The sequence below is a fragment of the Coregonus clupeaformis genome, chromosome 4 (genome assembly GCF_020615455.1).
Source record: "Coregonus clupeaformis isolate EN_2021a chromosome 4, ASM2061545v1, whole genome shotgun sequence".
Taxonomy (NCBI): Eukaryota; Metazoa; Chordata; class Actinopteri; order Salmoniformes; family Salmonidae; genus Coregonus; species Coregonus clupeaformis.
The window spans coordinates 521,800-545,315 of NC_059195.1; the positions used below are offsets into that span (position 1 = coordinate 521,800).

General features: G+C 43.8%; 2 protein-coding genes across 3 annotated transcripts in view; one reads left to right on the top strand and one right to left on the bottom strand.

Annotated features, from left to right (window-relative positions):
* LOC121549031 (fatty acyl-CoA reductase 1) overlaps nucleotides 1-16,070 on the top strand; it is a 65,062-nt gene extending 48,992 nt beyond the window's left edge. The window contains exons 3-13 of one of the 2 annotated variants that reach the window (XR_005996727.2): nucleotides 1,329-1,504; nucleotides 4,418-4,597; nucleotides 5,329-5,506; nucleotides 7,987-8,031; nucleotides 8,145-8,263; nucleotides 8,550-8,617; nucleotides 13,665-13,836; nucleotides 14,109-14,238; nucleotides 14,520-14,647; nucleotides 14,771-15,219; nucleotides 15,454-16,070. Coding sequence is in view for 1 of the 2 variants with exons in the window: in XM_041860823.2 (XP_041716757.1) it covers nucleotides 1,329-1,504; nucleotides 4,418-4,597; nucleotides 5,329-5,506; nucleotides 7,987-8,031; nucleotides 8,145-8,263; nucleotides 8,550-8,617; nucleotides 13,665-13,836; nucleotides 14,109-14,238; nucleotides 14,520-14,647; nucleotides 14,771-14,933 (1,359 nt within the window). In the remaining variant the exon portion in view is untranslated. Of the gene's footprint in view, nucleotides 1-1,328; nucleotides 1,505-4,417; nucleotides 4,598-5,328; nucleotides 5,507-7,986; nucleotides 8,032-8,144; nucleotides 8,264-8,549; nucleotides 8,618-13,664; nucleotides 13,837-14,108; nucleotides 14,239-14,519; nucleotides 14,648-14,770 lie in introns of both variants that reach the window. The other variant, XM_041860823.2, reaches the window with a different exon arrangement.
* A 2,515-nt stretch (nucleotides 16,071-18,585) lies between these two features.
* On the bottom strand, nucleotides 18,586-22,825 carry LOC121547922 (endoplasmic reticulum-Golgi intermediate compartment protein 2-like). The gene is made up of 7 exons (XM_045209620.1): nucleotides 22,719-22,825; nucleotides 22,006-22,022; nucleotides 21,385-21,484; nucleotides 20,941-21,036; nucleotides 20,700-20,755; nucleotides 20,361-20,459; nucleotides 18,586-19,742 (listed from the first exon to the last, which is right to left on the bottom strand). Exons 1-7 carry the CDS (start codon nucleotides 22,823-22,825, stop codon nucleotides 19,534-19,536), a joined length of 684 nt encoding a protein of 227 aa, XP_045065555.1. The 3' UTR covers nucleotides 18,586-19,533.
* Nucleotides 22,826-23,516: the final 691 nt, after the last annotated feature.

Below are 23,516 nucleotides of genomic sequence, written 5' to 3' on the forward strand. Positions count from 1 at the left end.
GACTGCAGTGTTGTGTCAGAGCTGGCTAAGTGCACACACAAACAAACACACACATACATACATACATACACACAATATTGGGGTTGGTTGGTGGGTGTTTGTGCCAGTTTTGGTGCCCACCTTCTTCAAGGGAGCTACAAACCAACAGATGGCCTAGAGGTTCACGGCCAGCTCTGACACAACTTCAGGGCTGCATAAAAAAATGCTGGGGCCACACCGAGCTCCTCTGAAATCAGTAGAGGCTGGGTTGACCTGGAGCAGAAAGCAGAACAGGGGGCACAACACATTGTGACCTCTGGGACTTTTGGCTTTTTCCACCAGGGTGATTGGGGTCAACAGAGTTCATCAGAATTTGTCACAATGTGAGGAAAGTCCAAACAACCTGGACTCATTAGAGAGCCAGAAAAGAGCCAGATATAGAAAGAGAGATAGATGTAGGGACGGATGGAGATGGAGAGAGAGAACATGGATATGAACAGCTGTTGGAGGCATTACTCAACATCTGTCCTGCTCTTCACTTAGAGTGGTCTGCTTACCAGGGCAGCCGGAACTGTCACACACACACACACAGCCAATTTCATAACTCACACATGCTAATCCTAATCACTAGCAATCTGAAATGTCCAGTACAATTCTCTGTGTTTTGCATCTTCCTTAACCTCGACACCCTGAGCTAAATCTGAGGTGTGCACTGGCCAGCTACTTGATTTATGTCTCGTTTGTCATAAGAGACTTCATCTTCCCTTCTGTTTGTTGTGTTCTTATATTCAGCCCTAAAATACAGTTCCCTTCATTCAAGACTAAAACCTACAATTTGTTTATAATGGTTTTTGCTTGGAGGATAAGGAGTGATTTTATCTCCCTCCTTGGTGGTGAGGTGGTGTTTCATTTCCTGTGTCCTGTCCCGTAGGGTCACAGCAACAGGGAACATGTTACACACACACACACACACAGAGTGCTCTGGTACTGCAGCGTGTTGTCTCCCATGGGCGACACCGCTGCTACTAGGGCATTGTGGGAAAATACTGACACCTGCTGGATGTGTGTTTGAATACTAGAGTGATTCATCAATTACTTCAGGCATCATGACCTGTATTGTTAACACTGAGGCTTGCAAATACTACTATGGTGCTATTGTTATGTAAAAGCTGCCATGGCTTTACACAGCAGCAGTTGTGTAGAGGAACAGCCTACAGCCAAACATCCATGTGGACAGAATCGTTACAGACATCTAAGCATATAGTGTCCTTTACATATGGACCTGGCTAAATCAATGGCTTGACATACGTTGATATGATCTGATGCATCTATGTGTGCCTTTCCTGCAGCTGTTTGACCGTGTGAGGGAGGACAACCCAGACTTCCACCAGAAGATAGTTCCGATCAGCAGTGAGTTGACACAGCCTGGCCTGGCCATCAGTCCTGAGGACGTAGAGAGGCTGACCTCCTGCATCAACATCATCTTCCACTGTGCTGCCACCATCCGCTTCGACGAACCCCTCAAGTGAGGACCACAGCCCCTACACACACACATTAACTATCCCTCTATCCCTAGCTATCATGCTAACTCACTACTTTATCAACTCAACAAATCAAATCAGTTTGATTCTATATAAATGCATGGACGTAGCTTGTGTCTGACACAGAGAGAGGTACAAAGACATAGAGATCCTTTTAGTAATTAATTAAGTATTCTAAATCCCAATTCTATGTACAAAGGCACAGTAGACCGTCTCTAGTTCAGACGAATTCAGCCGGTATTGGGGCCATGGTAGTCTTTATCTTGGTCACATGTTTTATTTGGATGTTTCACTCGGGTCTGGTTTATGGGGTCGGCGGGTTTTGCTTTGTCATTGTCCCAAGTACCAGGAAGTGTCTATTGTCCAGGGACTCCCTACAGGAAGTGATGTTTGGTTGATAGTATGGACTGTTTGTGTTTTGGTGTTGACCAATGGGAAAGCTGATACATCAAGAGTATGATGACGGTTGAGAAACACAATGGAGATTCCACGATAATACACTTTATTTGTGTAGCGTCTGTCAAGCAACATTGTTTACTTAAAATGGTTGACAGACGTTAAACATATTAAATAAAATCCAATACAATGATTTTGAGAGGAGAAAGACATATAATACTGTAACATTTAATTTATAATAAGGATTTAGAAACTGTTTAGGTTTTCAATATTCCACATGGTTTCATCATCTCACGTAGTAGACAGTGCATCAATGTTCCATGTGGTGAGAGAGAGACAGACAGATAGAGAGAGAGCTGTATCCAAGGAGTCTGCAGGCGGCTAGCTGTATGGGGGAGAGGGATGTCTTTAGATGTCTCCCTTACTTAGTGAGGAAGCAGGAATGAGGTGTTCAGAGGGATTATTAAAACATAAAAGAGCTCTGTCTGTCTGTCTCAGTGTATTCTCACGAGCCTTCATCATACTGTTAAATATGTCTGTCTGGGTGTCTGTGTGGCTGCTGGGAACAGATCCCTTTGAGTAGGACAGACAGGACAGCCTTAAGGGATGAGATGCCGTCAGAGAGGTGAAAGGAGGTGTGGGGAGGAAGGACATTAGCCATGACTCTCTGCTCAGTTAGGGAAAAGCTGTGAGATTGTTCTCTGAACAGCATCATAACTCTCTTCTCTTTCACTTTGTCTTTCTCTTTTCACCCCTGCCTCTCCATCCCTTCCTCTGTATTTCTCCCGCTTTCCCCTGTTCTCTCTCACTTTCTCTCTCCCTCTCTCGTCTGACACACAAGGTTGTTACCCTGTCTCCCGGGAAACAAAGTTGCCAGGGAGTGTTGGAGCATAATCAGACAACAGTTTAATCACAGGGACCTAGACCTCAGCTCTTCAGATAGTGCCCTAGACAAGCCTAGCACTGAAGCAGTGATAAGCACAATAGCCACTATAGCCGCTAGGCTACAATATATCTAGCACCCTAATGAAGAATTCATTAATGACTCAGCGGCTTGGAACAGTGAGGAACACATAGTTAGGAGCAGTCCCACAGTCACAGTGGTGTTCTAGGCTCTATAATAGTTCTCAAACGGTGGTACGGCCTACTACTACTACACCTCTCATCCCCATGTGACACGCCACTGCCACTGGCTGTCACAACTGTTAATGGGCAACTGCTGCCAAACCACATCTGACATCTGCACTCACATAAACACACACATACACCGTCCACACTGTGGCTGAGAAGCGTTATCTTTCTCTGTAGACTGGCTGAGAGGTGAGCTAGAGTCCTGCCTGTTTAGGAAGCAGTGTCAATAAGGGTTGCCAGAGTTTGATATGGCTTTTTGAAAGGGTAGATGGATAGATACAGGTGTGGTTTGTATGGAGTAAATAGAAAATTGATGCAAATGTTTATTCCGGGAATGGAAGCAAATTGCTGGAATGATGTGTAAGGATAAAAGGGTGTGAGCAGGTTTGGTCTCTCTCTCTCCCTCCCTCCTTCTCTCTCTGTCTCTCTCTCTCTGTCTCTCTCTCTCTCCCTCCTTCCTTCTCTCTCTGTCTCTCTCTCTGCCTCTCTCTCTCTCTCTCTCTCTCTCTCTCTGTCTCTCTCTCTGCCTCTCTCTCTCTCTGTCTCTCTCTCTGCCTCTCTCTCTGTCGGTCTCTCTCTCTCTGCCTCTCTCTCTCTGTCTCTCTCTCTGCCTCTCTCTCTCTGTTTCTCTCTGCCTCTCTCTCTCTGTCTCTCTCTCTGCCTCTCTCTCTCTGTCTCTCTCTCTGTCTCTCTCTGTTTCTCTCTGCCTCTCTCTCTCTCTCTCTGTCTCTCTCTCTGCCTCTCTCTCTCTGTTTCTCTCTGCCTCTCTCTCTCTCTGTCTCTCTCTCTGCCTCTCTCTCTGTGTTTCTCTCTGCCTCTCTCTCTCTGTCTCTCTCTCTGCCTCTCTCTCTCTGTCGCTCTCTCTGTCTCTCTCTCTGTCGGTCTCTCTCTGTCTGCCTCTCTGTCTGTCTCTCTCGGTCTCTCTGCCTCTCTCTCTCTGTCTCTCTCTTTGTCTCTCTCTCTGTCGGTCTCTCTCTGTCTCTCTCTCTGTCTCTCTCCCCTGTCGGTCTCTCTCTCTCTGTCGGTCTCTCTCTCTGTCTCTCTGTCTGTCTCTCTCGGTCTCTCTGCCTCTCTCTCTCTGTCGGTCTCTCTCTCTCTGTCTCTCTCTCTGCCTCTCTCTCTCTGTCGGTCTCTCTGCCTCTCTCTCTGTCGGTCTCTCTCTCTCTGTCTCTCTGTCTGTCTCTCTCGGTCTCTCTGCGTCTCTCTCTGTCGGTCTCTCTCTCTCTGTCTCTGTCTCTCTCTCTCTCTGTCTCACACTTCTCTCCTTGTGATGATATCATGGGAAGACAGTGTGCTTATGCTTCTTAGTATACTTATGCACAGTGATCACTAACCTAGTCCTGCTGTGTGTGTATTTCCTCTCTTCCCAGACACGCCCTGCAGCTGAATGTTATGGCCACGCAGCAGCTCCTGAGTCTGGCCCAGCAGATGCACCACCTCCAGGCCTTTATCCACATCTCCACAGCCTACGCCAACTGCAACCGCAGGCACATCGACGAGATCATCTACCCACCGCCTGTAGAGCCCAAGAAGCTCATCGACTCCCTGGAGTGAGTAGTGTGAAGTCTACTTTCTGCATCAGAGTTGGGGGTGGGGCTGCTGCTATTACGAATCCATCTATTCAGGAAGTGAATTCAATTGCACATTTCATGCATTGAAAATATGCTCAGTGAAGAGAAATGGCACTTAGGCCTAGATTCAATCAGATCAAGCGTTAACCGGCGATAGCCAACACCTGCATAGCTGATGTTTTGGTGGTGTTGGAGGTGGAACTACGTTGGAGCTGTCAAATCGGTGAGCAGCTGCTCTTGTGATCACTGTCACGAAGCCACACCGGTCCCACTCGCGTTAGAAGTTCAACATTTGAAAATGTCCACTTTAGGTATAATGCCGGGAGCCGCTTGTGGATTTGACAGCTCTAACTCAGTTCCACCTCCAACTCCACCAAAACAACCGCTATGTGGGTGTCGGCTACCACGGATCTGATATAATTTTGCCCTTAGTTAGATAAATGACAGTATATTTATTGAATTTCAATTCATCTCCTGAATTAACTGATTGAAATGGAATTGAACTGAACCAAGGGTGCTGTCAAGTCCACACCGCCTAGTGCCATTTCCAACTAATGATTGATTATAAATACCATCACAGACAGCTATCAGAATGAATGATGTTTCATCTATCAACACAAAATGCCAACTTTACTTCAATCCTGGCATGTGTCCTGTACCATTGTGATGTGAGTCTAATTGTGAGTGTTCTCTTGTGTCTGTGACTGCAGGTGGATGGAGGACAGCATCGTCCGTGACATCACGCCTCGCCTCATCGGGGACCGCCCCAACACCTACACCTACACCAAAGCCCTGGCAGAGTGCGTGGTCCAGAAGGAGAGCGGCAAGCTCAGCATCGGCATCATCAGACCCTCCATAGTGGGAGCCAGCTGGCAGGAGCCTTTCCCTGTGAGTACCATTAACATAGAGATACAGTATCATATACATGTCAGTCTGTGGGACTTAATTACTCTACTGGACCTTGGCACTGGATAGCTGGTAGCAGTAGAGTCAATAGATGATCAATAGATACATGGATCACATTCTGTATGTAGTCTGTGGACGTTAAACAGTGTATTGACTGGTCAGCAAGATACGTGTATCAGAAGAAGTGTGTTTGGGAAATATATCACAATTTATAAAAATCTATGTAGCACTTTCACTGTGATGATGGTTAAAGGGCTCAGTCAGAATCATGCAAATTCTCACACCATCATGTCCTGCTGTGGTGGCAAATGGATAGGAATTAGCGGTCGATCGCTTTTATTGTACACTGGTCAATATATCTCCCCTGTGTACAGTCAGACTTAAAGGGGGATTTCGTGTGTAGTGTTGAGTAAGGGTTGTATTAGGGTTGGACCAGGACAGGTGTGTTCTTATGGTTCAGAAGGTCCGGTTGGGCTAGATTCCGGGGCTGCGAAGAGGAGCGTCCCTGACGCCAACAGCTGGATAGGCTATGTGAGGGGGGCAAGGAAGGGGCAAAGGGGCAAGGGAGGGGTACTGGAGGGAGGGGGACTGCCAGTGCTGAAACCGGAGAGCCCCTGAGTGTCTCCTACTAGATAGAAGGTCACTGAAAGCACCTGTAGGTTCATGGAAAGGCTGCTCTGAAAGTTCAGTAGGTGCAGTAATCAATCAATCAATCAAATGTATTTTATAAAGCCCTTTTGACATCAGCAGTTGCCCCTAGAAAGGCAGGAACCTAGGAAGAAACCTAGCTGGGAACCAGGTTTCCGATGGGTGACCAGTCCTCTTCTGGATGTGCAGGGTGATGGTACTTTCATGAGTAAGCTGCTTTTTATTTTATAATCTGTCCAGCTGCTGTAGTGTAGGCTAACATCTTAGCATAAGGATTCCACAGGGTTAAGCATTTTAATCTCACTTAGCATAGCGGCAGATGGATATATTAAAGCGTTGAAAAAATAAATAAATAGAGACTTTATTGCTGCTTACAATTTTGGAGGAGCAATGGGAGGATGTTGTTCAACATTTCATCATTTTGGTGATATAATATTCTTCAAAGTTCTTTCCCCCAAATTCAAGTGACATGCTTACTTTTTTCCTACAGGAATATTATTTGAATGTCTAAGGCTCCATGAATCCACACAGGAAGACACCAAAAACATTGCACTCTGTCAGAGTTTTCAATAGAGTATAATACACTTTTATAATGCACTAAAAAGTATATTCACAGAGAACTACTATATAGCCCCAGGGCTGTATTTAGTTTTCTGGGGCTGAAATGTTTGAACAGTGCAGGATCCAGAGCCAGTAGATGTGTAAGTGGGGTCGGGCCAGGCCTGGCGGCAAAACAACCAAAAGATCACGCTTTACCAGTTTATTGCCCTGGCAGCTCGAGCCAGTGGGAGTGGCGAGACGAGGGAGGAGGGTGTATGTGTGTGTGTGAGATTTACTTCAATCTCCATGTCCTCAGAACTACGTTAAGTGTTAAAATGTCACAGGCAATCCCCCAATGGGGGTCAAAGATTTATCCCTGCAAAAATTGTAGGGACAAGCCACAGACAGACCCACACAAATAAGCCCAGTCTATTACCAATGTATTACCGGGGGGCTAATTGATGTGGACACTGTGTTACTCTCCCTGCCTCAGTCTCACTCTCCATAGGTAACTAGCTAGCCTAGCACACCACTGGAATGCTAACTCAGCAGATACACAACAATCTAATTGATGTTGCTGTTAGGAGGCTATCTGTAACTTGATGACATTGCAGCAATGTTATAGCGGTGCTTGAAGCTAGAATCCTTAATTGAAACAGTAACAAAGCGGACACCCCGGCTGTGTTTCGGTAAAAAACTGAGGGATGGGCCTGGAGAAATGTAACCACTCTCAAATTCATAGACAGAGCTATGGATGCAAGGAATGACCATCCATGATATCAAAATTATAATTTTAACCATGTTTTGAGGCTATACAGTGTTTGTTCACATTTACATTGTTTACGAACATTGGAGTAAAACAAGCTTGTATTTTGGGTTCTGATGGCGTACGACAGTTGAACTAAGCTCATGAGGCATTTATAAGTTATATTCTTCAAGAATCAATGGGTATATGTCATTAATTTATAAGTCCAAAAATGGATGTAGCAACTAAGGATTCCAGCTTTAAGAGGGTACTTAGGGTTCTCTTTCATCTACGCCTCTATTCAATCTGCATCGCTGAAGCGTTACAGAATGCGCAATATACATTTGAAAGTAATTTCTGATTGAGCCGAGATATGCAGCGTTTACCTCGAATGCAGTGTCCGCTAACACGGGAACATTGCCTTTAAATTTCAATAATGCTGTAACGCTGAAGTTCCTCAATACGGATTGAATAGAGCCCCTAATCTCTCATTACACTAATGTATTCCCTCCCTCTTCATTCGTCTCAGGGCTGGATCGACAACTTCAATGGACCAAGCGGAGTCTTCATCGCTGTAAGTACCAGCATCTGCTTATTAGTTGTATTTTTCATATACTAAGTTTGCTCATTTTGATGCCACTAGTGTAAAATGAGATGTTGTGGTAACCCTGTGTCCTGTCTGGTCAGGCGGGGAAGGGCATCCTGCGCACCATGAGAGCCAACAATGATGCGGTGGCGGACCTCATCCCCGTCGACGTGGTCATCAACCTGACCCTGGCCGCTGGCTGGTACACGGCAGTGCACAGGTTAACTTTCCCCCCAGGTGGAATATGGTTTGACCAATGACTGTATGGTTTAACCCACACAAAGACACCCCCCATATTGACCTGCAGGAAGACCTCCTGTAAACCTACCTTAGCCCAGTTTGTTCGAACACACATCTCCCCAGCTCTACACCATTGACTGATGAGGAAGCCCAGTGTTTTCAAATGATGTGATTAGTGTGTGTGCGCTCATTTTATAGATGTGTCCTAATGGACCCTCCCATTTGATCCCTTAAACCTTTGACCCCATCTCACTACTCCCTTGCAGACCCAAAACAGCTCTGGTCTACAACTGCACCACGGGCGGCATCAACCCTTTCCACTGGGGAGAGATCGGTAGGTATCTGTCTGTCTGTCTTTATACATGTTACGGTGACATCATCAGTGCTTGCTCATCTGCCACTGTGGCTTCCGTCATCATAAATCAATGTACTTCAGTAGTTGAAATCGTGTTGGTTATGGTGTTGTGACTGTGAAACTATGCATCATACATTCCCACAGGGGTTATGAAACTGTAAGTTGTCTGTCAGTCCTGGTTCTCCTAAATCAGTTTGAATGGTGTGTCAGTGAGAAGCAGGTGGATAAATGATCTGTGTCATAATTGGATGCCCAGGGATTTTACAGTGGCGAGGGTCTACTGCCACCTTCTGGCAGCTAGTAGAACATTACATCTGAACCCCACACTGTTTACATCTGTTTGACCTCCACTGTGGATCTGCCCAAATAACAACTCCAATCAGCAGTAAAGCACAGTTGCCCATACAATAACAATTAGAGGCAAAGTGTAATCTTGAAATCGTCACCCTCGCAACTGCATCTCACCAGCCTTTTGGTTGTGGTTACAGCTCCCCTCCCGGCCCGTCGTCTACAGTACATCCCAGCGGACCACTGAGATGAAAAGGAAGCATGCGGGCCGGGTACCAGGCAGGCTCAGATTAAGCGCGGTAGCAGGCGACAGCCAGGGTCCCTCTGCTCTCAGATTAGTGAATCTGCTCCTTTCACCCTGGGAAATTGCCACCAGATGGCTGGCAGTGGGATTAGGGCTCATCACTCCGCCTCACTGTTATAGAACTGGGATAGTGGGCACTAATCTACCGGCCCACATAAGAGCTAAGAATCAAGCTAATCAAACTGGGTCTGGGGGGCCGCTGCTTAGGGAAGTTGGAGGTTTGCTGACTTGATATGTTATCAACATTCTGGTATCTTCATTGGTTTTCCTCGCCCCCTCCTCTCCTCTGTCCTCTCCTCACCTCGTTTTGAAAAAGGTCAAGATAATTGAGGAGCGGCGGTAAGGATAGGGATCGTGGAGGGAAATGCGCTTGCAAGAAATGAGACGGTCCTTCACTCGACTCGTCATCAGGCAAATTAAGTTTACAGAGGAGGAATCCCAAAATACATGTGTAAAGTGATAAAAACGAATATAGCTAGTTGTGCAATAGATGCTATAGATAAAAGGATAAGTAGAGTATCGTTTTAAATGTGTGCATGGTTTTCTCCTTCGAGAAAACAACAGCTGATTCTAAGGGGGTGTGGCGGATTTTAAAACACTTCCGTGGTAGCAGCCGGGAGGAAGCACATGAGTATGCTCAGCGAGAGGAGGCTATCGAGGAGTGGATGATACTCCTCTATTAGCTTACTAACTAATTGACACTCTGTGACCACTTGACCACTTATCGGTTTCCGAGTCACTGAGGAGAAGAGGACGGAGGAGTCGAGGAGAGGACAGACTTTTGTCCAATTGAGAATCTCCCAAGGAATCGAGGAAGGAGCCCTGGAATTGAGAAAGAGCCTTGGAATAGTGCTCTGGAGTTTTCCTCATTCAGGCTGGGATTCAATCCAAGGCTTGTTATAGAGCAGCGCACTAGACAGACGACAATGTACCATTTAAAGGCACCATGAATTGATCCCCGGCCTCAATCTTGCTCTGTGGGAAGCTCCACTTTCTAGGGCAGAACTAATGTGATTGGTTGGATGACAAGTCAGTGGGTGGAGTTTACAGACGAGAGTCAAATAAAATAAACGCTTTTAGGGAGGTAGGTTGGATATGGATGGAGGGCGTTCAACATGGATTTTGACCCAAAAAGTTTGAATCCTGGTTGTGACTTTTGTTTTCCTTACCCAACGTTTTTAAATAATTACATTTCTAATCTATTAACTTTGTTTGTTTACTTTGACTGAACAGCATTAAATACGTGAAAAAACAAGCAAGCTGCCATCCCCCCTACTAGCGCAGTGGACTAGGCACTGGGATAGGGAACAGGAGGTCACATATTCTAATCTTGCTGATGCCCTTTTTCAAAGATACATACACTACCGTTCAAAAGTTTGGGGTCACTTAGAAATGTCCTTGTTTTCCATGAAAACATACATGAAATGAGTTTGAATAGGAAATATAGCAAAATGCATAGGAAATGTAGTCATTGACAAGGTTAGAAATAATGATTTTTAATTGAAATAATAATTGTGTCCTTCAAACTTTGCTTTCGTCAAAGAATCCTCTATTTGGAGCAATTACAGCCTTGCAGACCTTTGGCATTCTAGTTGTCAATTTGTTGAGGTAATCTGAAGAGATTTCACCCCATGCTTCATGAAGCACCTCCCACAAATTGGATCGGCTTGATGGGCACTTCTTACATACCATACAGTCAAGCTGCTCCCACAACAGCTCAGTAGGGTTGAGATCCGGTGCTTGTGCTGGCCACTCCATTATAGACAGACACTTTTTTCCAATCTTCCTCTGTCCAGTGTCTGTGTTCTTTTGCCCATCTTAATATTTTATTTTTATTGGCCAGTCTGAGATATGGCTTTTTCTTTGCAACTCTGCCTAGAAGGTCAGCATCCCGGAGTCGCCTCTTCACTGTTGATGTTGAGACTGGTGTTTTGCGTGTACTATTTAATGAAGCTGCCAGTTGAGGACCTGTGAGGCGTCTGTTTCTCAAACTAGACACTCGAATGTATTTGTCCTCTTGCTCAGTTGTGCACCGGGGCCTCTCACTCCTCTTTCTATTCTTAGAGCCATTTTGCGCTGTTCTGTGAAGGGAGTAGTACACAGCGTTGTACGAGATCTTCAGTTTCTTGCCAATTTCTCGCATGGAATAGCCTTCATTTCTCAGAACAAGAATAGACTGACGAGTTTCAGAAGAAAGTTATTTGTTTCTGGCCATTTTGAGCCTGTAATCGAACCCACAATTGCTGATGCTCCAGATACTCAACTAGTCTCAAGAAGGCCAGTTTTATTGCTTCTTTAATCAGCACAACAGTTTTCAGCTGTACTAACATAATTGCAAAAGTTTTCTAATGATAAATTAGCCTTTTAAAATGATAAACTTGGATTAGCAAACACAACGTGCCATTGGAACACAGGACTGATGGTTGCTGATAATGGGCCTCTGTACGCCTATGTAGATATTCCATTAAAAATCAGCTGTTTCCAGCTACAATAGCCATTTACAACATTAACAATGGCTACACTGTATTTCTGATCAATTTGATGTTATTTTAATGGACAAAAAACAGCTCTGGTCTTTCAAAAACAAGGACATTTCTAAGTGACCCCTAACTTTTGAACAGTAGTGTATATATTTGTGTTACCTTTCCCTAGCAAGGAATGCTCACCCTCAACATCAAAACCATCTTTCAACTCATTAGTGGGGCTGGAGAATATTCACTGTGGCCGGGATTCAATAACATCACCCTTTGTAAGTGATGCACCTTGTAAAGACAGTGTTCCCACGTTGATGGTAAACACTGCATGTCGGCTCATTCGGAAATTCCCTTTAAAAAGGCGCATAGCCAACAAATCGCGATCAGATTAAATCCTGGCCAAACATCTTTGACCCCTTCCCAAAATATTGTTCTTCTTAGAGTTAATATCTTATAAATAACTAATAAATAAATATACAACTAATGACGAAGGAGAGTTGATGATCCAAGAAATGTGCTGGAGCATGGTGCTTGCAACATCAGGGATGTGGCTTTGATTCCTCTAAGGCTCATATGTACTGTGTGGCACGTGGTCTCAGAGCATTTTGTATTATTCTGTACGTAAATCCGAGACACACCATTTAGTATGATATGTATTACTTTGTGGATGTCTCATCCATTTCATACATGTTACAAATTGCAATTTGTACAATATGTTAAGAATTTTCTAAACATACGAAAAAAGATTGCAGTCGGGGTACAGTATAACTGCAGTATGCTGCATCCAAAATAACACTGTCGACTGCAGTTACTGTAAGGGATATGTTACAAATCCCAATTGGTTGTGGCTTACATTAGCTAGATGGCTAACGCTAACTAACCTTAGCTAGGCTAGGGGTTAAGGTTAGGTAACATGCTAAGTATTGTAGTTGCAAAGTAGCAAATAAATAGCAAGTAGTTGCTAATTAGCTAAAATGCTGACATTGTCCGTGATGAGATTCAAACACACAACCTTTGGGTTGCTAGACGTTAGCGTTATTTTTGCCTTAAGTAACTTCTCTTATGTAAAAGTAATATATCATACTAAATTGAGTGTCCCGGATTTACATTTACTATGTTACGTATAGTCTAGGAGACCAGTCTGGGCACAATGGAAGGTGAAGGGGCGGTGGTGCAACATAAGTCAGACAGGGGTTTAAGCAATACAAATTTTACTTTATTTTTTTTGTAGTTAGTAAACCAAAGAGGTATAATAGTCTTTACAACAAATCAGCTGTGCTGGGCTGGTGATAAAATGGGCTGGTGGTAAAATGGGCTGGTGGTAAAAGTCCAGAGTTCAATGACAGGAGATTCATTCTCAAGTCTTCCACGCCACTCTCCAGTAGCCGTGGATAGCCAGCCACCATTAGTAGAGTAGAGGGCTGGGTAGTTTTACTTTAATAAGAACTTAAACAATTACAGGGAATAAATGAAATGGGAAAGCCTCAAAATGACAAAACTACAACTCAACAGAAGAGAGCTACCCTCGCGCTTACCCCAGATAGTCTTCTCCTACACAGGAGGAACTAACCTCGTAAGGCTGTTCACTTCTTTATAGAGTCTGGTGGGTCACGAGTCTTCGAAAGAAAGCACACAGCAACAGATTCACACCAGTAGCACCCACTAGTTCTTTCACTAGCAGTTCCCCCAGCAGTTTTACCTTTGTCTGAGCAGCCTTGATTGCAGCTAGGTGTGGAAGGTGTGCAGCTGCTGTGAATGAGATTGTTAGTTCAACTGAAAACCACACCCCTGGATACAACCCAATTCTCTAATATAGTGGCTAAGGAAGATGTGAGGGGCACTTCCCTAACAGTACACCACTTAAAATGCCACAACAGAATGGAGCTGTAAGACAGGGATGACAGCTCCAAGCCTCAGATTCCTTCACATTTTTTAGCGACTCCTCTGTATTCTCTCTCAGAGCACCATGTGATGTCCAGCTTCAAGAGGAACCCTCTGGAGCAGGCTTTCAGAAGGCCCAATGCCAACATCACCTCCAACTACCTGATGAACCAGTACTGGATCCTGGTCAGCCACAAGTTCCCTGCCCTCATCTACGACCTCTACCTGAGACTGTCTGGACAGAAGCCCCAGTAAGATTACTAGCATGCCCTGACAGTCAGCATTGTCACTAGACCATCGATCAGTCTATTAAAATGTAACTACCTACTTGTTTTCAACCCAATCAACACAGTGGGGTTGTAAACCTACATAAAATGATCTGTAATCATAAAGAAATAAGAAATCACCTGTTTGCTGCATACAAGTGATTATTAATCAAGTCTTTAGTGAAACGAACATTACAATTGTGTTATACATACAGTACATTTGGACTGAGATCCTCCATACCTTTCTCTCTGTGTAGAATGATGCGTATCTTCAACCGGCTTCACAAGGCCATCGGCCTGCTGGAGTACTTCAGCAGTCAGGACTGGCAGTGGAACTCAGAGAACATGAACATGCTGATGAGCCACCTCAGCCCTGAGGACAGGAAGGTGCAGTAGACTCACCATTATCTATACACATACATATGCCTCTGCATGTTGGTGTATATTGTCAATGGTATGTTTTTCATCTAGTAATGCCACCAATCCATAATTACAGCTCAAACAAACATATTTATTGATTTCAACACTACAGGTCACGAATACTTACATCATTCAATTTCAGAAGGTTAAATTATAGATATCCCAAAGAGGTTTTCATAATCGCCTGAATGTGACCATAATAGCCATGTTGTCTTACTGCACATCAGCATCCTAACTCTCTCTCCCAGACATTCAACTTTGACGTGCGTCAGCTGAACTGGCCAGAGTACATAGAGAACTACTGCATCGGCACCAAGAAGTACGTTCTGAATGAAGACATGTCAGACATCCCTGCAGCCAGGCAACACCTCAGGAAGTGAGTCGACTACTTACAGTGCTGATTGTGTTTGCACCTGCGCACAGTTAGCCCGAGTTATTTTGAAGAAGGATGTAAATGACAGTGTGTACTTACAACTCCCTCCCTCTCTTGATCTCCCAGGCTGAGGAACATCCGCTACACATTCAACACTCTACTGCTGGTGTTCATCTGGAGGGTGTTCATCGCCCGCTCCCAGATGGCCAGGAACATCTGGTACTTTGTGGTCAGCCTCTGCTTCAAGTTCCTCTCCTACTTCAGGGCCTCCAGCACACTCACCAACTGATAACCAACTGACCGTTGACCAGCTGACCGCCTCCTCAACCAGACAACACCCCTCAGACCTCCAGCAGCACACAACCCCACTCCTCAACCAGACGACACCCCTCAGACCTCCAGCAGCACACAACCCCACTCCTCAACCAGACGACACCCCTCAGACCTCCAGCAGCGCACAACCCCACTCCTCAACCAGACAACACCCCTCAGACCTCCAGCAGCACACAACCCCACTCCTCAACCAGACATTGTTCCTTCTGACCCTGTTGTACGTCATACAGTGAAATGACTACGTAAGTGTTATTTATTTTCTAACTACTGCTTTTCTTAAAGCGACAGATTACATATGCAACAATAAACCCATTGTATACTCTCTCCACGTTTTGCATACTTGAAATACTGTGTCAGGCCTCCACTGAAGGCTAATTTCTGTACATGACTCTTAATGTGTGAATCCTGAGATATTTCATGGCCTCTCTTTTTACATGGGCGATGTGTTTTTACCTTGTATTGTTTTGTACCGACAGAATATTTGGGAGCCTGTACTCTGTAGCGAGGCCAGCTAAGGATAACCAAGAGAACTTCAGTGTTGATCACACCAAGGGCTCTATTCAATCTGTAAAGTTGAAGCGTTACAGATTCCGTGATATAAATGTAAAGGTAATTTCCGATTGAGCCAACACATGCAGCGTTTACCGTGAATGCAGTCTCTGCAAAAGCAGGCACATTCCCTTTAAATTTCAACCATGCTGTAAAGCTGAACTTCTGTGATGTAGATTGAATAGAGCCCTAAATCTTGACCACTGGAGACTGCTACTGTAGTACTACAAACATCTGACCTGGTTGACATTACCAGTTCTTACTTTTGATGGTATATTGATACAAGCTACTATCACTACTATATATTGATATATCAGTATGTTTAACATAACGCATAAGACTCCTTGTTTGTTTCACGGTTAGTCCACTTTTTGCCTGTTTTGTACAGCAGTTTATATTGAAACTAAGTTGACTTTTTTCATCTTTATAAATAATTGCGTCAAACTAAGGCTTGTCTTATGTAAGTGGTAGATGACGGTGGCAGTATCATACAGTGAGGGAAAAAAGTATTTGATCCCCTGCTGATTTTGTACGTTTGCCCCCTGACAAAGACATGATCAGTCTATAATTTTTATGGTAGGTTTATTTGAACAGTGAGAGACAGAATAACAACAAAAAAATCAAAAACGAATGTCAAAAATGTTATAAATTGATTTGCATTTTAATGAGGGAAATAAGTATTTGACCCCTCTGCAAAACATGACTTAGTACTTGGTGGCAAAACCCTTGTTGGCAATCACAGAGGTCAGACATTTCTTGTAGTTGGCCACCAGGTTTGCACACATCTCAGGAGGGATTTTGTCCCACTCCTCTTTGCAGATCTTCTCCAAGTCATTAAGGTTTCGAGGCTGATGTTTGGCAACTCGAACCTTAAGCTCCCTCCACAGATTTTCTATGGGATTAAGGTCTGGAGACTGGCTAGGCCACTCCAGGACCTTAATGTGCTTCTTCTAGAGCCACTCCTTTGTTGCCTTGGCCGTGTGTTTTGGGTCATTGTCATACTGGAATACCCATCCACAACCCATGTTCAATGCCCTGGCTGAGGGAAGGAGGTTCTCACCCAAGATTTGACGGTACATGGCCCCGTCCATCGTCCCTTTGATGCGGTGAAGTTGTCCTGTCCCCTTAGCAGAAAAACACCCCCAAAGCATAATGTTTCCACCTCCATGTTTGACGGTGGGGATGGTGTTCTTGGGGTCATAGGCAGCATTCCTCCTCCCTCCAAACACGGCGAGTTGAGTTGATGCCAAAGAGCTCGATTTTGGTCTCATCTGACCACAACACTTTCACCCAGTTCTCCTCTGAATCATTCAGATGTTAATTGGCTAACTTCAGACGGGCCTGTATATGTGCTTTCTTGAGCAGGGGGACCTTGCGGGCGCTGCAGGATTTCAGTCCTTCACGGCGTAGTGTGTTACCAATTGTTTTCTTGGTGACTATGGTCCCAGCTGCCTTGAGATCATTGACAAGATCCTCCCGTGTAGTTCTGGGCTGATTCCTCACCGTTCTCATGATCATTGCAACGCCACATGGTGAGATCTTGCATGGAGCCCCAGGCCGAGGGAGATTGACAGTTATTTTGTGTTTCTTCCATTTACGAATAATCGCACCAACTGTTGTCACCTTCTCACCAAGCTGCTTGCGATGGTCTTGTAGCCCATTCCAGCCTTGTGTAAGTCTACAATCTTGTCCCTGACATCCTTGGAGAGCTCTTTGGTCTTGGCCATGGTGGAGAGTTTGGAATCTGATTGATTGATTGCTTCTGTGGACAGGTGTCTTTTATACAGGTAACAAACTGAGATTAGGAGCACTCCCTTTAAGAGTGTGCTCCTAATCTCAGCTCGTTACCTGTATAAAAGACACCTGGGAGCCAGAAATCTTTCTGATTGAGGGGGTCAAATACTTATTTCCCTCATTAAAATGCAAATCAGTTTATAACATGTTTGACATGCGTTTTTCTGTATATTTTTGTTGTTATTCTGTCTCTCACTGTTCAAATAAACCTACCATTAAAATTATAGACTGATCATTTCTTTGTCAGTGGGCAAACATACAAAATCAGCAGGGGATCAAATACTTTTTTCCCTCACTGTATATAAACAAGTTTGGAAGAGGTGTAAATAGTGAAGTCTATATTCTATAGACTACCAAAGACAGTGATATTCCTGAAGGTTGATTCTGCAGCAGTCTGACTCTACCACAGAGCTTCCCAGAGTATATCTAAATTGTTCCTGGTGGCAGACAGCAGCAGTCCACATTTTATGAGATGATACATCTATATACAGTACATATGGATACAGTATCTATGGTAGAAGTCTTGACTCAACAGAAAAAGGACCAAATGTACCCCAATTCCACCCTCTGAAAAACATGTTTCTATGTGAGCCAGTAATGGTGTGCAACAATGTTGACCGTCCTTTCCTAAATTCATTAAGGGACTATGAACCAAATGCACGCCCAACACAGAAAATGGCTATTCCTGTACAATGAAGTTGTAAAAAATGTCCTGCTTGTTACGGATCTCGGCATCTGTCATGTTGACAACAAAGCAGTGTCTTTGTTATATGATACATAGTACACTTCCCAGTTAGCTCTGCTGCCACTATGAACTGCAACACTTACGACTGTTTATTTTGTTTCATTTTCCTTCTTCAAATGTAATTGGCAAATGTTAAGTGACCCTCTATTCCTGCTCTGAAAACACTTCAAATTTGTTTGGCAAAACATGAATAAACCAAAAGACAAATGTCAGTGTGCTAATCATTCTGCTTCACTGCTGCCTCATGTAGAAAAGAGATTTAGCCTACTTCCATGGCTACGTTTACACAGGCAGCCCAATTCTGATCTTTTCACTAATTGGTCTTTTGACCAATCAGATCAGCTCTGAAAAAGATCAGATGTGAAAAGATCTGATGTGATTGGTCTAAAGACCAATTAGTGGTAAAAACCTCAGAATTGGACTGCCTGTGTAAGCGCAGCCTAAGAGCATGCACCATCAACAGAGGATAGTGGGGATAGGAACCGAGAGATATTTAATTGAATGTAAAGTGTACAACATGAAGGGGTGAAGTGCACTAAAACACGTTTAATAGGACATCTCCCATTGACAGATTACATGTGAAACAGATACTGAACAACAGTACAAATAGATAGTAATAGAGCAAACATGATATGCAAGTTAATCATTTTCCAATGTCTGCATGATCCATACCAATGCAGGTTCACTAGTATAGTAATATCATGGAGGAGCAAACACTGTCTAGTGTCCAGCCCCAACACCCTTACACACTACAAGCCTGATCAAACTGGGGAGTTAACTGCTTTCCATTTTTCTGTGTAAAATACATATTTACAGGATTTAAATATATTATAATGGTAGTAATATGAGGATACAGTCCACAACAATTTTACAACACCCCAAAAACAATAAATAGAACAATTCTGATTGTCGGATCCTAAGCAGTTTACTCTTATTTGGTTCAAAACAAACTCCAGCAATCCACATACTTGTGATTGGAGACTTGGCTTCCTGGATTCCCCCACAGGTGAAGGGATGGTAGGGGCAAGATCAGCAGCAGGCTCCGGGTCCCATATCCACAAAGCGTCTCAGAGTTGGAGTGCGGATCTAGGATCTGTCCATATAAATCGTATTTATTATGATCCAAAAGGGCAAAACTGATCCAAGCTCAGCACTCCTACTCGGAGAGTAGATGGATATGGGCCCAGGTCAGAGGGCTACTCCTGTATGTGGTTGTCCGTCAGGAGCGGAGCAGCATGGTTGTTCACATGGGCATCTGGGAGAACCACCTGGATATAGAGAAAATGTAGAGAGGAACTAGGACATTTAAGGATTTACCATCATTTTGTGAATATGTGTGTTTGTAAGAGAGAAATCTATGACTGTCTCAGGTTGTGTGGTGGTGTTATGCAGCAGATCTAGAACTAACTTTTGGCAGCCAGCAGAGGGAGCTGAATGGACTGGATGGATGGATGAGGAGGCTGATCCATCATCTGAACCCACTGCAGCATCCTCCATCATGGTCAACACGGAATAGGAATCCTTTCCCCCTGATGGTTAATATGAGGATTTGGGGAAGGTAAGCTGATCCTAGATCTGTGCCTAAATCAGACAGCGCAGGACTTACCCTCTCCGTCACAGAGGACGTGTGCAGTTTGGTAGGTACCACCGTAATGAAATTCTGGAACATCTGATTATCTGCAACAATAAGACAAAGAACAAAGCCTTTTAACACATCCATCTTGTGACGGACTACACAGAATACTTCTTCTAGAAAAGGTGAAATAGGGGGCTTCAGTTCATTCCCCAGGAGAAACTAGACTGCTTTGAACGGCAAGTGAATGAAAGCAAGCCTGCAGTAAATCCACTTCAAATGGATACAAATAGCTACATTTTCTCTGTGCAAACTCATGACGCCATGCTGAGCAGAATAGACTGGAAGTGAGGTTTGATTTAAATGTATGTAGTTCTGTCCTTGAGCTGTTCTTGTCTATTAATGTTCTGTATTATGTCATGTTTCATGTTTTGTGTAGACCCCAGGAAGAGTAGCTGCTGCTTTTGCAACAGCTAATGGGGATCCTAATAAAATACCAAAGTGTGGATCAGAGCTCATGTACATAATCAGCCTACACACAGTCAGGGTTTTGACCGTGTGGCTTATTCACAACACAATACTGTTGCTACAAAGCACCAGTGGCTTACTGCTCTACCATTCTGTAGTCATAGCTGCAGATTGAGTAACAGCTGAATGAGGTTTGATAAGAACATATTAATGTGTTTACTTCCTGGTCTCAGTGAGGAGGAGCAGTAACTTACGAGATGTGGTGATTTTCTCTGTCCCGTCCAGAGGATTGATGATGCCGGGGATCTCTTCTCCGAAAGACAGATGGTCTATCCGATGGGAGAAGTTGTACGCTGCAACGCAATGATGAAACCCAGCTCACATTCAGTCAGGTGGAATGGGACAGTGAAAACCTCTATTTGGGAGTGAATAATTCTGAGAAAATTGTTATTCCTCTTATCTATCACTTGAAACATGGAAATGCAAATGCAATGTAAGCAACCAGAGAACATTACTAATGTTGTCCTTGTCTAAAACTAATAAATTATGCAAATGAATGTCACCCATCCTGGTCAGGCTAACAGAGAACTTACTGTCATGGCTTACAAAAGCTGCTATATGAGCATGGCCACGAGGGTGATGAATAGGCCTGAGAAACACAGAGGGTTAGAAGCATGAGGAGCATTTTCATCAAAAAGAAATATACTGTGCTGTATAGGTTGAGTGACCTTTTTCCAATCAAATAGATATGCTAAAATTGGCCATATACCACACGCCCTCGGGCCTTATTGCTTAAATATATCACGCTTATAGAAAAGTGTACAGGCATCTTACTTTCCCACTGTGATGTGGAAGTTCCCAGCCACTTTGTTGACATAGACGTGCCCATGTATCCTACAGGCACTTAGGGGCTCTGAGGCGGTGCCCTCTCTGAAGACACACACACACACATACTATTAGCTATGTAGGAAAACATATCTGTACTCAATGCATTTTCACAACACCTCAGTAGTGATTCATTTTGCATGTGAGAGCCCTACTAACCTAGGGGGCAAGGCAGCCCTACTAACCAAGGGGGCAAGGCAGGCCTACTAACCTAGGGGGCAAGGCAGGCCTACTAACCTAGGGGGCAAGGCAGGCCTACTAACCTAGGGGGCAAGGCAGGCCTACTAACCTAGGGGACAAGGCAGGCCTACTAACCTAGGGGGCAAGGCAGGCCTACTAACCTAGGGGGCAAGGCAGGCCTACTAACCTAGGGGGCAAGGCAGCCCTACTAACCTAGGGGGCAAGGCCGTAGGGGCTCCCTTTAGAACACTCTTGTACAAGACCTCCTGTAGAGAATGATCCTCCCTCAGCCTGTTCTGAATCAGCAAGAGTCCTAAGAAGAGTTGATAGAGAGAGAACCAGGTTAACTACTCATTTCATACAGGAAGGATGACAAAATGTATATATTTTTATTTTGGAATGTGGTTGAGTGAGATTTTCTGACTATTAACAATGTGCTTAAAATGGGCTATCTGCAATTGCTACATCCATTTTTGGACTTTTAAATTCATGATATATAGCCATTGATTTTTGAAGAATAAAACCTTATAAATGCCTCATGAGCGTAGTTTAACTGTCTAACCCAATCAAAACCCAAAATATAAGCTTGTTTTACTCCTTTGTTTGTACACAACTTACTTGTAAACAAACACTGTATAGCCTCAAAACAAAATTACAACTATAATTTTGATATCATGGATGGTCAGTCCTTACATCCATAGCTCTGTCTATGAATTTGAGAGTGGTTACATTTCTCCAGCAGCCCCCCCCCCCCACCCAGTTGTTCACCAACAAAGTGGTGGGGTGATAGTATGTGTGCATGTCACCGTTTAAATAACTGAGTAAACTGCTTACCTGTGCCACAGTCTTTGCTGCGGGGTCAGCTCAAAAAACACCTGAACATTTATACACAGGGAAGAAAATAGATCAGGGTTTGGGATCACCAGTCTATTTGTATGTAATAGAATGCTTAGTGATCTACTCACAGGCTCATACTGAATGCCATTTGATGTTATCATGGTCTCTGCCAGGTCCAGAATGTCTGCACCCACATCTGAAACAGCACACCATCAACTCAGTCTTTGGCTCCAATTGGTTGTGGGGGAAATTATACAGTACATCATAACACATTAATTATGCCCAAAATATGAAGGTCAACATTTCATGAATAATTTTAATAAATAATGTGTGATAAGGTTGAATACTTACGTTGGCATTTCATGGCAACTGTAATATCTATGTTTATTCTCAATTTACTGTAAATGAAGAAAAAGCCTTGTCAGATTCCAAGATAATGTACCTGCAGTAAAATACAGTTCAGTCTCAAATTAGAGCTGATGAAACAAAATCAACATTTGATTGAACCTTGAAAAATCTTTATCCACTTCGTATTCATACTTCATCCAGGTATCCTGATACACAAAGAAGGCCAGCAGTGCCATGGCAGTGAATGCTATCAAGGCCACTACGGATGGGTGAGAGAAGAACAATTAGCGATGTCATTCAAAGTAGGGGATATTGAATCAGCATTCAGACATATGTAAGCAGTATTGAGAGTGAAATCCTACCTGCCCCCCCCTGTGGCTGTGGTCTCAACATAGCTCTCTGGGACCTTGGGGAAGGAATCCAGCTCCTTCACCAGACTCAGGGCTTTCTTCCTGTACAGACGCCTCATCTTCAGGACCACTCTCCACGTCCTCCCTTCATACACCTAACCTGGGAAAGAGAAATCATACAAAATAGTCCATGTTTTTTTCCTAATCTGTGTAATATGGGAATAAAAAAAATGTGCAGGTTACTACCATCATCGCTGCCCACATCTGTCATACCTGTCTTGGCAATGTCACTGACACCACATGTTTCCAATCAACTAACTAGCTAGTTTTTTCAAATGAGTTACCACTGGCATGTAGTGCTGAGCGACTAGGTTATTTTTCGGTTTTTAAAACAACTAATTAACCAATTTGCACATTGCACAGTTTCTCTACACATAAATCAGATCCAGCCTGAACTGTGCAATGTAGTAGGGAGTTGTATTTTCCAACAGGCCAATATTCTACATAGTTTAGCTCATAAAACGTAGTAATTAACTACAATGACCATAACTCATTTTGCAAATACTTGTCAGGTCTTTCTTTTTTTACGCCTGCTAAGGAAGAGACAAGAGTGCATGATCATGAGGGGATATAGAGTACCACAGTATGAGTCACAATACCTAGCCGTCTAACAGGGAAATGGTTCCAACCGTTTTTCCAGCATTCATTTTTCCCTAATTAGCTGCTAATGTGGCTATCATAAAGAACTACAAATACAAATTATGATCTGGACGAGACTGCCGAATCGAGGCAAAGGTAAGAATCTCTGGA